The following is a 15,720-nucleotide window of genomic DNA, read 5'->3' on the forward strand; positions in this document are numbered from 1 at the left end:
ATTATAGACCAAGTATCCTAAATGATTATAATGTCTTATCTTAAATTAGCTTCTACGATCATGATTTAAGTTGGTGAATGCATGGGAGTGTGTGTGTGTGTGTGTGTGTGTGTGTGTGTGTGTGTGTGTGTGTGAATTGTGAAACTCATTGTGTTGTTTGTCACAGAGAGAGAGCGAGAAAGGCAGACAGAGAGAGAGAGAGAGAGAGAGAGAGAGACAGACAGACAGACAGACAGACAAAGAGAGAGAGACAGACAGACAGAGAGACAGAAAGAGAGACAGACAGAATGAGAGAAAGAGAGAGACAGACAGAGATCGAGAGAGAGAGAGAAAGAGACACACACACACACACACACACACACACACACACACACACACACACACAGAGAATCAATTGATCAATTCCAGTCTCATGTTGTTTCGTACAACAAAGACGCTTAGTTCGCAGCAAGGCATGGAAAATCAGAAGCATTCTGAATCCAGAATTTCATTTGCATCCTCCCGGTTTGTGTGTGTGTGTGCAGTGCGTGCGTGCTTGTGTGCGTGCGTGTGTGCGTGCGTGCGTGCGTGTGTGTGTGTTTTTCGAAATGTAAACCCTCTATCCTAAACGCTTGATTAATAATCACTCTCTAGGGTGAGCGTGAAATGTTGTCGAACATTATCAAAGGACGGAGGAAATCCGTGTCACTGGTCTAAATCACCGCAAATCTTCAAGGAAATTAACCGATTTTCGTCAATGAAAACTAAGCAAAGAATCCAGTGACAACTCACTTAAAAAAAAAAAACAACCCCTCTGTGTTTGTCTCAATTATCGACAGTTCTTTACAGTGAGAGACGGATTAAACAATTTGTCTCAATCATAGACCATTTAGAAAGGAAGGATAGCCTTCGCCGGCGCGCCGCTCAAGAGTTATTCACGGTGTTTAATGTTCCAGACTCCATCATTTTCAGCAGGGGGATTGCTCCTGACGGCATGAAGTGGTCGTGGTTCGTCTGGCTCAGTGAGTTGTTAACTCACAACCCCCTATCGCACACTACACACCGCCACCTTTGTCGCCAGGCTGTTGGTTCAAAGTCGATTTCACCAGCCGGGGCTATAAAAACCCTCGCCAGCTTTTACACCCCTCCCCCTTTTCCGACACAGCAGCTGTTAGTCTAGCTCGAAGCTCCGCCCACCACCGAGGTCATTTCCTGTCACCCGGACCACGTCACGTGACGAAGAGGCTGACAGGGATTGGTTATCGCCCCCGAGCGTGTCCGTAATGGAAGGACCGTACGGGAGAGTGGTTGGGGAGTTTTTGTGTTGAGAGTGTGTCGAGCACTTCACGCCACTCGACCGATACAAGTCACGGCGCTACGCTTTTTTGTAGGGCGGTCACGCTTCGTGTGTTAGGACTTTCAAGGATCTCTGAACACCTCCGTCGCTGTAAGACTGAGCTGACGCACAGTTTGAACCGTTCTCGTCCCAAAGTGAAGTGTCGTCTGCTGGGAGTCGCCAGTTCAAAGAAACGCTTTTGTCGGCGTAACCGTTGTTTTGTTCGTCTGCTGCTGCATCTTGTGGTGACGGTCGTCAGTGGGTGAGGGACTGACGGTTTGAGTCTGCTGCATGGTGTCGTCTGGTGCTGTTCTTCGTGAACTATGGACGGCACGAGTCTTCTGCATGGACCTTTGAGGTGAGTAACACTGATTGTTGTTCTCGTCTGAAACCGAGGGTGATTGAAATCGTATTGATCAGACGTATTGTTCTGTTGTGTTCGGAAAATCATCCGTGGTCAGTTTTAAATTTTCTGTTTGTCCGTGAAGACATCGGGTCACATATTTGAGATGAATACTACTTACATCGGGATAGGATTTTGTATATTTCTGTCCTTGTGGTGTGAGCCTTTTGTCGTATGTTCGATTTAGAAAAATACAATAAAATAAAAGACTGTTTTACCATCGTATTTGTCGTCTGGATTAAAAGCTGTGATGAGACAAATGAAGGATTATATCTTATTGGCGACATTAGGTCACGATTTCTTTCGAAGAGAATTATACGTCTTCATACCGGGGGTAAGATATATACACGTAGGGGGTATGTACTTTTCGGTTGACACGCAAAGAAAGCTGCGACAAAGAACAGGATTCTCTGTTATTTTCCCGAGTAAGGCCGGAATCATTACGAAGAGAGAGAAATAATAGGCTTTGTTTTGATATTGTTCGGTAGCAATAGTGTTTTCAGAATTTGATGTAATCTCGAAAATGTATTTAAAAAAAAAAAGAATTAAGAAAAAAGAAAAAGAAAACAAAAAAGAAAACAAAAAGGATAAACCCAATAAAAATGAAAGCTGTGATGACAACGAAACTTGTCATGTATCAGGCTGTGTTAGTCGATGGAGTAGTGAAAGCTACTGAGGGGTGGCTCGGTGTGGGGTGTGGAGGTGGGGTGGGGGGGTACAGATAACAATTGCTGATCTTGTTTTATGCAACTGATAAATTATTATCTTTGAGTCTATGTGTGTCTGTCCCGTTTCATCTCTTTCTCGCTCGTCCAGTTATTCCTTCTCTCCCTCTCTCCCTCCTTCTCTCCCTCTCTCTCTTTCTCGCCCCCCTCACCCCCCAGTCCCCTCGCCCACTCTCTGTTCATAACGCTGTTTGCGTTTTCTTCTACTGTAACAATACAAGTTGAATGGATTGGACAATGATCTGTAAGAATTTCTCCTCTCCCCTCTGTTCCCCCTCCCCCACCACCTTACCCACCATTCTTTTAAATTTTCTTCTTCTTCTTCGTGTTTTTCTTCTATTAGGCCAATTACTCTGGTGATAATAAATTTAATCTCATGTTAATATTGATATTAGCATTGTTTTACTATATTACGTACTGTTTGTTTATTTGTTTTATTTCATTATTTCATTACTTACTGTTTATGCATGTTATTTGATACAATTGATAATATGGTTCATCAGCCGTCATAATAAAATTGAATTGCAACGTTGTGAGCACAGTATAAGCTTTAAGCTTGTTGATGCTCTTTTGTCATTCATTGCATTGTAATCATGTGTATTGTTGAATAATTAAAGATTATTTAAACCAACAATACTTTACCTCACAAGTCTGATACATTTACACATATTTTGCATTTAATGTACTTATTGACATAACACCACTTTACATCTGATATACTGAGTCTTGCAGGAGATTTGTACTCCATTGTGACCTGACAACATTGTAAATCAAAGTATGAAAGCGTGTACTGTTGTGCAATGAATCAATTCAAAATTACATAGCATTAACTGGCGTGGAAACGTTGCTGAGTCACTGAGAGCAGGAGCTATATACATTCATTATATATTTTATTTGTAATCATTATACCTTCAAAATAGTTGATGTATTGATTGCAGATTAGCCAGAATATCAAATTTATTGTTACAAGAATTGAAATTGATATACTGATTAATGATCAGGGGGGAAATAATGTATCTAGAATTGTCTGGAGTTGTGATTGTAATTTTGATTACTGTTGTTGTTGTTATTCATGTTATCACTATTGTTATTATCTTGTTCCTTCTTCTTCTTCTTCTCCTTCTTCAATCATCCGTTGTTCAGGCATTGCTGTTTGTAGCCGTAGTGAAAGTATTAGGTCACAGATTATTGCCATACCCCCAACCAACGTGGAAAAAAAAGGATCCAAACCAAAGAAACCAACAAATTCCACAACTGAAACATTGTGATCGTACTAGCTACGCATGGCTGCAACAAAGACCTTTTTGTTTTTTTTAAGTACACAATACGCATTTGTACCTTTGTACAATGTATTAGCACCTCTTTGCTTAACACATATATTTGTACATTATGCTTTTATTGGCCAACATATTTGTATCTTTGTCCGTAATACGTATTTGTACCACAGTACATAAGACATACTGGCACCCCTATCCATAATGGGTACTTGTACCTGTGTATATAATACGTGTATATACCTCCTGTCCGTAATACGTATTTCTACCTTCTTCATCAAATTTTACACGGACACGCGCATGTTTATATTTCGATTTTTTTCTGTGTCCAAATTTTCTTCATTCCGCTGAAATAAAACGTTGGTTTTTTTTTCAATGAACAGATTTTTTTCAAGTTATGTTCGGACACCAATAACAAACATAACATAAGGGTTGTTAGAATATGATTTATGTATCATGTGCTAAGAATGAAATATGCAACAGTCGGACACATTAAAAGGTTAATGGAAGGGCTTTTCTGTGTATCAGGTGCTAAAAATGAAATACACAACAGATCAGTATTTTTGTTCCTTTTCACTTTGTCTTCACAGAGAAAATAAGTTTTGTGTTGTTTCTTACTTATGATGATATTATACCTTTTTTTATTTATAAACTGGTGCACTGAATAACTTAATAGTTATCGGGATGTACATACAGTGGTAATTGTTGTTTATTAGACAGTATTCTAAACATCAGATAAGAAAATATATACAAAAAAGGAGAAAGAAAAGGAATGAATAAAAACCAGCAAACAAAATTTAAAAAATCCATAAAATTTTGGTCTTCTGTAATGATAGGATACCATTGACCTGGCAGCGAATAAGTGCTTCTAAGGTCAAGGCATTTGTATTTATATAAGGGAGTCGTTCAAGCCAATCCTGGGTACCATCATCACAGAATGATATATGCCTATACACTTCCAAACCTTGTACCTACATCTAGTTACTTACTTGTGTCTGAGAGAACTTGAAGCCCCATTTACTCCACAATTCAGCTAAGTCCAAAGCCGAACACGCGTGCCCTGGTTTTGAAGACGAGGGATGATAGTCACGGTCGAGTATATTTTTAATGTCTCCTGAGGTGTGGTCAGCGGCGAGGGGAATAACCATTCATCCGAGGACAGTTAGGAGGAGGAAGGTCAAGGACTTAACGTCTATTTATAAGGGGTGCGGAGGGTGGAGGAGTGTTAGTGGAAAACTATCTATCACCGCAGCGCCAACAGGACCACATGATGCGTGAACATGGAGGATATTTTTCGTCGCAGTTGTTTTTTGTTATGTGTTCGGGCGCTCGTTTATTCGAACCCCGCAACCTTCTGAATGCGACCTCGTTTGAGATGCAGAGGGAGTCAAGGTGGTGTTTATGGGGGGTTGAAAAGTTGAGACTGAATGGGACAAAGCCCTATGCAAATGAGTTTCGCACGTTCAGCTTTTAAGGTTGCTGGCTCGAGGAGAGATCTTTGTCTTGGAAAGTGTGTGCCGCGCGTCTGCGTTTTACAGTGGTAAGCCTATATATATATATATGCTCTGTGTGGAATGAATTGTACTTGAACATACGTTAGGTTTCTTACCGACGAGGGCGATGTTCAGCGCAACGATCATAAAAAAAAGAATAGTGTCGGTAATCTGATATTTACGGAAATTGATGATACAGCAGCGGTTTGAAAGATCAAATACTTGGTGTGTTTTTATTTTCCCGGTGTCTCTTTGTTTGTTCAGGTTAAGAAAATTGATCAAGGGTGCATTCCCGATGTGCTCGCTGTAGAGAGAAATCGTAGGGGGCAGCCCCATGCTTCCTCTCACTTTACGAGAAAGCTTAGGATTCTGATAAAATCTGGTCGTACCCCTCCCACGCTTTCTCTCCTAAGCAACAAATGTCTCCCAGTGTGTTTGAAAGCGTGGGAAGTCCCCCTTATTATTAATATATATATATATATATTTATTTTTATTTTTTTTATCAAAACATTTCCATTGTTATCGGGGTTGCTTTCTTGTCTTTTCCCAATACAAATCTTAAAGAATTCAGAATTTCATTTATTTTGTTTTGCTTTCTACTTTCATTTTAGTAGGTCACTTCATTTGATGTTAAAACAAAGTGCAATAGAAAAAAAAATAAAAAAGAAGGAAAAAAGGCGTAAGCTATTGGAGGTAAAGAATAAAACGAAAGCTCATCCGCCAATTCCAAATAACTATATATATATATATATATATATATATATATATATTGTATTTCTCTTTTTGTCACAACAGATTTCTCTGTGTGAAATTCGGGCTGCTCTCCCCAAGGAGAGCGCGTCGCTACACTACAGCGCCACCCAATTTTTTTTGTATTTTTTCCTGCGTGCAGTTTTATTTGTTTTTCCTAACGAAGTGGATTTTTCTACAGAATTTTGCTAGGAACAACCCTTTTGTTGCCGTGGGTTCTTTTACGTGTGCTAAGTGCGTGCTGCAAACGGGACCTCGGTTTATCGTCTCATCCGAATGACTAGTGTCCAGACCATCACTCAAGGGCTAGTGGAGGAGGAGGAAATATCGGCGGCTGAACTGTGATTCGAACCAGCGCGCTCAAATTCTTCTCGCTTCCTAGGCAGACGCGTTATCTCTAGGCTATCTCTCCACATGTAACATACATATATTGGAATTATGCCATTTTTGTTCCTACTGTTGTTGTTTTTGTTGTTGACGGGCGCAATAGCCGAGTGGTTAAAGCGTTGGACTGTCAATCTGAGGGTCCCGGGTTCGAATCACGGTGACGGCGCCTGGTGGGTAAAGGGTGGAGATTTTTACGATCTCCCAGGTCAACATATGTGCAGACCTGCTAGTGCTTGAAGCCCCTTCGTGTGTATATGCAAGCAGAAGATCAAATACGCACGTTAAAGATCCTGTAATCCATGTCAGCGTTCGGTGGGTCATGGAAACAAGAACATACTCAGCATGCACACCCCCGAAAACGGAGTATGGCTGCCTACATGGCGGGGTAAAAACGGTCATACACGTAAAAGCCCACTCGTGTGCATACGAGTGAACGCAGAAGTTGGTGTTGTTGTTTTAAACGCACAAAAGCAAGCGGAACAACGGAATAAACTACTTATTCATTTCATAATTATAATTGTATGTCAAGCGATCTGTAAGTCACTTGGATTTGGTTTCAATGAAAGCTCCCAGCAACTCCCATGCCACTGGAAAACACCCGATGCAAAGTACAGACACGAACACAGGCATGGATATAATAGAATGGCTGTCATCGTTGTGCTTGTAGCCGTGATTTGTACTTTTTTCTCATGACACGCAAACACCAGGCACACCTCCAAAACACACAAACACACATTTTTACACACACACACACACACACACACACACACACACGATGACGATGATGATGATGATGATGATGAAGATGATGACGGTTACGAACAATGCAACACCACAGAATCAAAATTGCATGAACCGCTGTCGAAAACCACAGAAAAATACAACCCCCAAAACCCCCACAACAGCCCATCACCACGATCACTCAAACCACCTATAAATCTGTGCCCTCTGTCGAGGGGGGTACGGGGGGTGGGGATGGGGGTGGAGGGGAGTTGGGAGAAAGGGGGGCGGAGGGGGAGGGGGAGGTCATTGGTTGGGATGGAGAGAGGATTGGAGGAACTAAACTGGAGGCTTGCAAGCGAAGCGACTTTCGATCGAACTGCGCCACGATATTAATAATGATAATGCTCATGGCATCCCTTCTGCGCGCTTGCGGAGATAAAGTGTTTCTTTTCTGCTGCCGCTCGTGAGTAATGGCGGATGCAGATAGGCGTGACGACCTGGGCAGGGAGCGTAGCGAATTCATTATTTTCCGTCTGATGTTATGGGCAACCCCTTCCTCCAGCCCCCCGCCTGCTACTTCCACCCACTCCCTCCATACTCTTAGCCCTTCCTCTCCTCCTCCCCCCTTGCCCCCGCCCTGCTTTTACTACCAGTGTTCTTCACTGGTTATGTTTACTTGTATCATAATATGATTATCAGCGTTTGGGAGCCAGTTATTTATTTTGTAGCAGTAGTAGTAGAAATAGTAGTAGTAGTAGTTGTGGTGGTAGTGGTGGTGGTGGTAGCAGTAGTAGCAGCAGCAGTGGTAGTAGTAGTAGTAGCAGTGGTAGGAGTAGAAGAAGAAGTAGTAGTAGCAGCAGCAGCAGTGGTAGTAGAAGTAGTAGTAGTAGTAGCAGTAGTAGCTTTTTTCCCCATCGTCATCATCATCATCATCATCATCATCATCATCATGTTCTTGTTTTGATAAATGATGGTGTCCGCTAATGCTGATAAATAGTATGCGTGTCGGGAGAAAAATATATACTCGATTAAAAGTTGGAGAGGGAGACTGACTAGTATGTGGTTAACTACATATTTCAGCAAAGCTAGCTTATCATACAAAAAAAAAAAAAAAAAAAGTGTCAAGTTTTGATTTTTATTGAGGAAAAAATATCTGTCCTCTCCTTCATACTGCACCTCTCAGCCCCCACCCCCCTCACCCCCACCAATACCATACTCCCCTTCCTCCGACTCCCCCCCCCTCCACCCCCACCCCCACCCCCTCCACCTTCCTTCCTCAATCTCTCTTGGAGTCAGAGACTTCAGCAAGTTGGAGAAGATTATTCAAGTTTCAACCGAGTGATTTTTCGCTTGGGTGGAAGAGGAGGATAATTCTATCTGTGATAAGTGTAATGTATACAGTACAGTACAATATCACTTTATTGAAGGAGATAATTCTGTGATAAGTGTAATATATACAGTGTAGTTTCTATCTGTGATAAGTGTAATGTATACAGTTTCGTACATTATCACTTTATTGAAGGCGAAAATTTTATTTGTGATAAGTGTAATGTATACAGTATAGTACAATATCACTTTATTGAAGGAGAGAATTTTATCCGTGATAAGTGTAATGTATAAAGTGTAATACAATATCACTTTATTGAAGGAGATAATTTTATCCGTGTTAAGTGTAATGTATACAGTATAGTACAATATCACTTTATTGAAGGAGAGAATTTATATGTGATAAGTGTTATATATACAGTATAGTGCAATATCACTTTATTGAAGGAGAGAATTATATCCGTGGTAAGTGTAAGGTATACAGTATTGTACAATATCACTTTATTGAAGGACAGAATTCTATCTGTGATAAGTGTAATATATACAGTATAGTACAATATGGCTTTATCGAAGGAGAGAATTCTATCCGTGATAAGTGTAATGTATACAGTATAGTACAATATCACTTTATTGAAGGAGAGAATTTTATCCGTGATAAGTGTAATATATACAGTATAGTACAATATCACTTTATTGAAGGAGAGAATTATATCTGTGATAAGTGTAATGTATACAGTGTGGTACAATATCACTTCATTGAAGGAGAGAATCATAAAAATTATCTGCGATAAGCCTACTATATACAGTGTAGTACAATGTCACTTTATTAATCCCTCAGAAGGGGAGGCGGTGCCTTTACCTCACCAGGGGACAGATGACGATTACAGACAGAAAGGAAAGTTTCATATCAACTCAAAACCATGTCCAGAATCATATAGACGGCATGCACGTTTACAACGAAGACAGTACGATGGACAAAAAACTACCTTTTTTTCACGAACAGTGATCTGATATTACTTTCTTTATCAAAAAACCAAACTTATGGCAATTCATAAATATTATAAAGGAACTGTAATGATTACTTTCCATGATTTTTGTGATCTACCGCGGTTTTATTGTCTATTTTGGAGGTGTGCCTGCTATAAAGATATAGTTTTCACAAACAACGGTATATGACAGCGATTTGAACTAAATATACAGTAACTATAATTATACGAAATGTGGTTTAAAATGACTAGTTTTAACAACTAATACATGTAGCCACAAGGTTTTTCGAATCACAATAAAGTCCATGACAGAATTGTATTTTCTTAACAAGCTACAGCCCGTAGTAACTATGAAGTTTTGACAAGCTATGGCATGCAGTTATCCCTTTCCACAAACTTTTGAAGGAAGGTAAAATGTTAACGAATTTTGACCGATGGCATATATTCTTATAGAACCCTTTGTCTCTGAAGACTATTCTATACAATAGAACAAATTACGGTGTGTGGTATTAATCAGTTTTAGCTAAATATGGCCAGTGGTAGTTAGTTTTAATGAAATGCACACTTTTTTTTTCTCTTTTTGCTATCCTGTACGACACCGCCACCCATTAAAAGAATCATTTACCAACTTATCTCCTTCAACATCGCTATTGTAGTTTATTGTTATATTTTGTGTGTGTGTAATTCTTGATGGATGTTGATGTTTTTAGTCGTCCTCGTTGTTTGTGCTATGGGGAAAAGCTGTTTGACAAAAAAGGAAACAATTTTGGCGATCATGTCAACAAGTATAATACCCCTCTGTCTGTCTGTCTGTGTCTCTGTCTGTCTGTCTCTCTCTCTCTCTCTCGATATATATATATATATATATATATCTGTGTCTGTGTCTGTGTGTCTGTGTGTGTTTGCTTGCTTGCTGTCGTAACTTCGCGTAACAGTTCTGATCGGTTCTGTTCTGTTTTTATCCTCCTCAGCCGTTTTTCTCTTTTCCTTTTCCTTTTCCTCCTCCTCCTCCTCCTTCTTCCTCTTCCTCTCACCATTGTGTATTCCTTGTTTCTCTCCTTTGTAATTCGTCTCACCTTCAGAGTATTTCTTTTCTTCACCAGTTTGTTTTCAGGTGTGTGTGTGTGTGTGTGTGTGTGAACTTCATTTTCTTTTTAATGGTTGCGAAAGCATTTGAATCGCGCGGACGTTCATTGCAAGTCTCCAGTTTTATCGTCCAGGTGATCTCTCACATTGCAGAGAGGGTTGGATTTGAAGGATTAACGATCTGTATTGGTATATCAGCATTCACCTGGACAGGATAAGGGAGAGAAAAACAACAACTTGATGTTTTTAAATGAATGAAATTCTCCCGAAATTTTAACATTCTTTTCTTTTTGTTGTTGTTCCTTTTAAGATTGAAAGAAAGAAAATTAATTGTGCAGAGGTAGAAAGAGAACCCTTTGTATGGGGGCAGGGGGGCGGGGGGATGGGGGGGAGGAGGGTGCTCAAGGTGGGAGGAGTGGAGAAGAATTGGGAGCGGGGTTGGCGAGGTAGGAGAAGGTGTGTGTGTGTGTGTGTGTGTGTGTGTGTGTGTGTTAGGGGTGGGGTGGGGTGGGTGGGGGATGGGGATGGGGGTGAGGGAGGGGTTAAGGAGAAGACGAAAAACAAAATAGTGGGAATGAGTATCACACTCTCTTGGCAAAAAAAGTCTTTATAACCATTTAATGCTCACTCACTCCCCTACCCCCAACCCCACAACCCCTCCACTCCCCTCCGCCTTTGATGATGTGTAGGTGTTCGGTTTCTTTCTTTCTTTCTTTATCTACCTTCTTTCATTTTTTCTGTCTTTTCCCTCCTCACTTTTTTTTCTTTCTTTCTGTCTGTATCTCTACAAGCGTCTGCCATATAAATAAAATAACAGGCATTTTGATTCAAAATGCACGCCTGGATTTTGTGGCGCACACTGGTTTAAAAAAAATCGGACCGCTATTGCTTCGGTAAAACTATCTACACTTGCAGTTGTGAATGAATGAAGCAGCTGTATTTTATCTTAAATATACAGATAAATGAATAGTTTGATATATATATATATATATATATATATATATATATATATATATATGACATTGAGGGGTACGTATATACACGAAATAGGAGCTGAATTCAAGAAAGGGAAATCACTTCAAAGGTGCAGAGATGCTCAATACTCAATATAGATAATAACGATGGTAATAAAAGGCATGATGCTGAGTAAATATATATATATATATATATATATATATGATATATAAAAAAATAGACATATATGTGTATAATTATATACATATATATATATATATATATATATATATATATATATATATATATATATATATATATATGTGTGTGTGTGTGTGTGTGTGTGTGTGTGTGTTCATAAATGTAAAACTGTTAGAAACCTCTTTTGACTGACGGGTATGTATATCACATCATTATTTCACTGCAGACATTATCTGCCACCATCAGTTGACGTGTAGAGCATAAGTTACCGATGTTTACACGATTAGTTTTTTTTTTTTTAATGAATTACCCAGAGTTTTAAGATGATAAATTATGTTGATTTACGTTTAACTTTATTCTTCTGCCTAATGAAAAGGAATTAACTTTAAAACTGTTTTTTGATGAAAACGGGGGGAATGTTTTTCTTTGAAACGAAGAAAAATGTATCAAGATGGGAAGGACAGAAAAAAGGGGGATCTTGACCAAGCTGGTCTGATTTTTGTGAGCTTGTGATGACGCAGTTTTGGTTTGCTTGTGAACATTGCTTAATTCTTAGTGGGGTAGCTTTCCCAGTTTGCACTCCAACAATCAAGTAGTGCCACAAATATCTACATATACAAACATAAGTGTGCAGTCAGATATCTTATTGATACTAACATGTGTAAAACAACAATAACAAAACCGTGCACGAGCGCGCACGCAAACACACACACACACACTGACACAAATCCTTCCTCCCGCCCTCTCCCGACTCCCCCCCTCTCCCCGCTCTCCCCCCACTCCACACACACGTCTGAAGAAAGCAGAAATCGAAAAGAAAGAAGTAGAGAAGCCGACAAGTATATACTAAACCCTAAACCGTCACTGTCAGAAGTCGCACTGCCTCTCACAAAAACGTTCAAGCTTTTTACATTCCATCACACGTTCATTCGCTGTGGGTATAATTATGCTTATAGTTTTGGACTAATCACGCGTTGTTCTAGACAAAGCTGAAGGCACTTTCCTCCCTCTTTATTGTAAGTTTTCCACGGGATTTCTTCAAAGTGGAAATCAGACAGCATCGCGGCACAGCGGCAGTGAACACGTACATTGGCAGCAGGCTCGTTCCTTGGCCAGAATCGTGTGTCCTGGGTCTCGACAGCGGGGATGTGGAAGGGGACAATTTCACTGCATTTTCCTCAGAGAGCTGCCCCTCCATTCCGACAGCAGGGCGATTACAATCAACCCCTCAACCCTGGTGTAGCTTTGTGCAACAAGAGGACTCCAATTGTCCGCTTATCTCAAGTACTTTTCACGCCCGTGTTGTCGAGGCGACCACGTGGAAGGGCAACTGCGCACTTGAAAAGTCATGCACTCTCTTTCCTTCTCTCTCCGCCGCTCTGAAAGCTCATCAGCGCTCAAGAGCTAGCATCCCTCTGTTCAGGTTTGGACAGATGTACGTGCGTGCATGGGGAACGGTTGCTGTGAGCGCCTACCCTGGTTGCAAACGGCGGAAAACGGGTGGGTGAGAGGGATGCTGCAGGTTCCAGGCGGGGCGTCATCTTGGCAGGCGCCGCGGCGGTCGCCGCCGTTTGTTGCACGGTTTGAATTCAAAATTGAAAGGGGGTTTGGATCGAGCGGTGTTGTACGGTTAAGAGGCAAGGTTAAGGTCGATGGCAGGCTCTTATTCATGCGTTGTTGTGGAGTTTTTATCGCCATCAGACAGATGGTCCGTACGGATATGGGGCCAGACGTCCCCTTCCGTGGCCCATGTCATGTCTGTATCTTGTCTGTACATTCGCTGACACTTCACTCTTGTCTCTTTATTGTGTGTGTGTGAGTGTGTCTGTGTGTACGTGTGTGGCTAGCGCGCACGCGAACACATGCACGCCCGACAAGGCAAAGAGAAATGAAGCGCGAGCGAACAAGCCAGGCAGACACAGTGCAGTGTAGCGAGCGGCGGCCAAGTCATCTGCAGCGGCCATGATGACAGCTCTTGCAGCCCTCGCCAGAGCTCGAACGGAGACTGGGCGGCGGGCTGCTGTTGCTGGTGTTGGCGACATTGCGTCTCTCCTTTCTCTCTCTCTGTCTCTCTCTCTCTCTGTGTTTCTTTCTGTCTGTTTCTATCTTTATCTGTCTCTGTCTCTCCCTGTCCCTCTCTCTGTTTCTCTCTCTCTGTTCCCGTCTCACTGTGTGTCTCTTTCTGTTTCTCTGTCTGCCAGCCTGCCCGTCTTTCTATCTCCGTCTCGGTCTGTCTCTATGTCTCGGTCTCACTCTGTGTGTCTCTGTCTCTCCGTCTCTCTCTCTCTCTTCATAGAACGAACCTTTCTCGTTTTGACCCCTTTCACAATTTCAATTCCCCCTTTTGTCTGAACTGTGGCCCAAGGCAAATGGATATTAAACTTCGATATTTTGAAATCTTTGTCTGTCTCTGTCTGTCTGTCTGTCTGTCACACACGCACACACACACACACACACACACACACACACACACACACACACACACTGACGTACGCGCGCACACAGCTTTTTAGCCTGACAAAACCAGGAAGATTATGAATGTCGGTGGTGGTCGTTTGCTATAACTGCCGAAGCAGTGCAAAACAAGACACTGTCTATCATGTTGCGCTGTTCTGTGTTAATGTTGTGTTGTATCGAGTTCCATTGTGAGGCTTGTGTTGTATTGCATGGTACCGTATCGTGTTACCATTAATTTTTTTTCCTCATGGACAAAACATTTCATGTTGGTTTTCTTTTTTTTTTTCCTTCTTCTTTTTTTAAAATTTTATTCTGTCGTTTTTTGTTTGATTGTTTTTGGTGAAATTTCAAACTGACATTTATTTTTCTCTGAAGGGCAGCTGGTTGCCATCATCAAAATGGTTTCGAAATAGTTTCCTGTATTTTCGGGAATTTTGTTTGCAGTGAGCGCTCGCCGTGTGTGTGTGTGTGTGTGTGTGTGTGTGTGTGTGTGTGTGTGTGTGTGTGTGTGTGTGTGTGTGTGTGTATGTTTGGATGGTATGTCTGTACGTGTAAGTGTGGGTACTTGCGCGCCTGTTCTTATTGCGTGTTGTGTGTATACGTGTTTTTTTTGTGTGCGTGTGTGTTTGCACGCATGCATGCTTGTGTGTGTTTGTGTGTGTGTGTGTGTGTGTGTGTGTGTGTTTATGTTGCGAATGAGACAGTGGTTTGGGGAAGCTGAAGAAATAGGGGGCTGGGGGTGGGGAATGAGGATGGTCAGAGAAAATAGACACAAGTCTAACACAGTGGAGCGATGGCCTAGAGGTAACGCGTCCGCCTAGGAAGCGAGAGAATCTGAGCGCGTTTGGTTCGAATCACGGCTCAGCCGCCGATAGTTTCTCCCCCTCCACTAGAACTTGAGTGGTGGTCTGGACGCTAGTCATTCGGATGAAACGATAAACCGAGGTCCCGTGTGCTAGCATGCACATAGCGCACGTAAAAGAACCCACGGCAACAAAAGGGTTGTTCTTGGCAAAATTCTGTAGAACAAAAATCCACTTTGATAGGAAAAAACAAATAAAACTGCACGCAGGAAAAATGCAAAAATATGGGTGGCGCTGTAGTATAGCGACGCGCTCTCCCTGGGGAGAGCAGCCCGAATTTCACTCAGAGAAATCCGTTGTGATAAAAAGAAATACAAGTACAAAATACAAACACAATAAGGAAATAGAACAGGAATACAAACAGAAACTGGAATAAAAGACATTGCGTCTCTGCAGTCTCTCCTTCCTTGGGGTTTTTGAAGGACAGCCAGTCGAAACGCCCCCCCGGGCACCCCCCTCCCCCCATTCCCCCCCCTCCCTCATACATTTTTCTGGATTTGGGATTCACAATGAGAAATAAGATTTCATTCGCCGTTATTGTACTGATGCGGTGTAATCATCATGTCACTTTGATGATGCTTCTGTATTGCACTGATTTGCATATCACATGCAGAAAAGTTACATCAGTTTTGTGGGTCGTCATTCCCCGTCCAATAGTAATGTAATCCATCCTGCCTGTGTGTATAAAAACCTTTGCTTGCAACCTTCTCCACTTGCACCCGACCGCATGAATGGCTTGTTTCGTTGTTTGCTTTTAATGGCCACGGAATGCTTTGT

The 15,720-nt window shown here is 41.5% G+C and overlaps 1 protein-coding gene across 1 annotated transcript in view; it reads left to right on the forward strand.

Moving 5' to 3' along the window:
- Positions 1 to 1,096: 1,096 nt before the first annotated feature.
- The window catches only part of LOC143275382 (uncharacterized), a 65,215-nt gene continuing 50,591 nt past the window's right edge, over positions 1,097 to 15,720 (forward strand). Inside the window, exon 1 of the mRNA XM_076579449.1 lies at positions 1,097 to 1,673. Within this exon, the coding sequence (XP_076435564.1) occupies positions 1,639 to 1,673 (35 nt within the window). The 5' untranslated portion in view covers positions 1,097 to 1,638. The remainder of the gene's footprint in view (positions 1,674 to 15,720) is intronic.

This window comes from Babylonia areolata, chromosome 30 (assembly GCF_041734735.1).
Source record: "Babylonia areolata isolate BAREFJ2019XMU chromosome 30, ASM4173473v1, whole genome shotgun sequence".
NCBI lineage: Eukaryota > Metazoa > Mollusca > Gastropoda > Neogastropoda > Buccinidae > Babylonia > Babylonia areolata.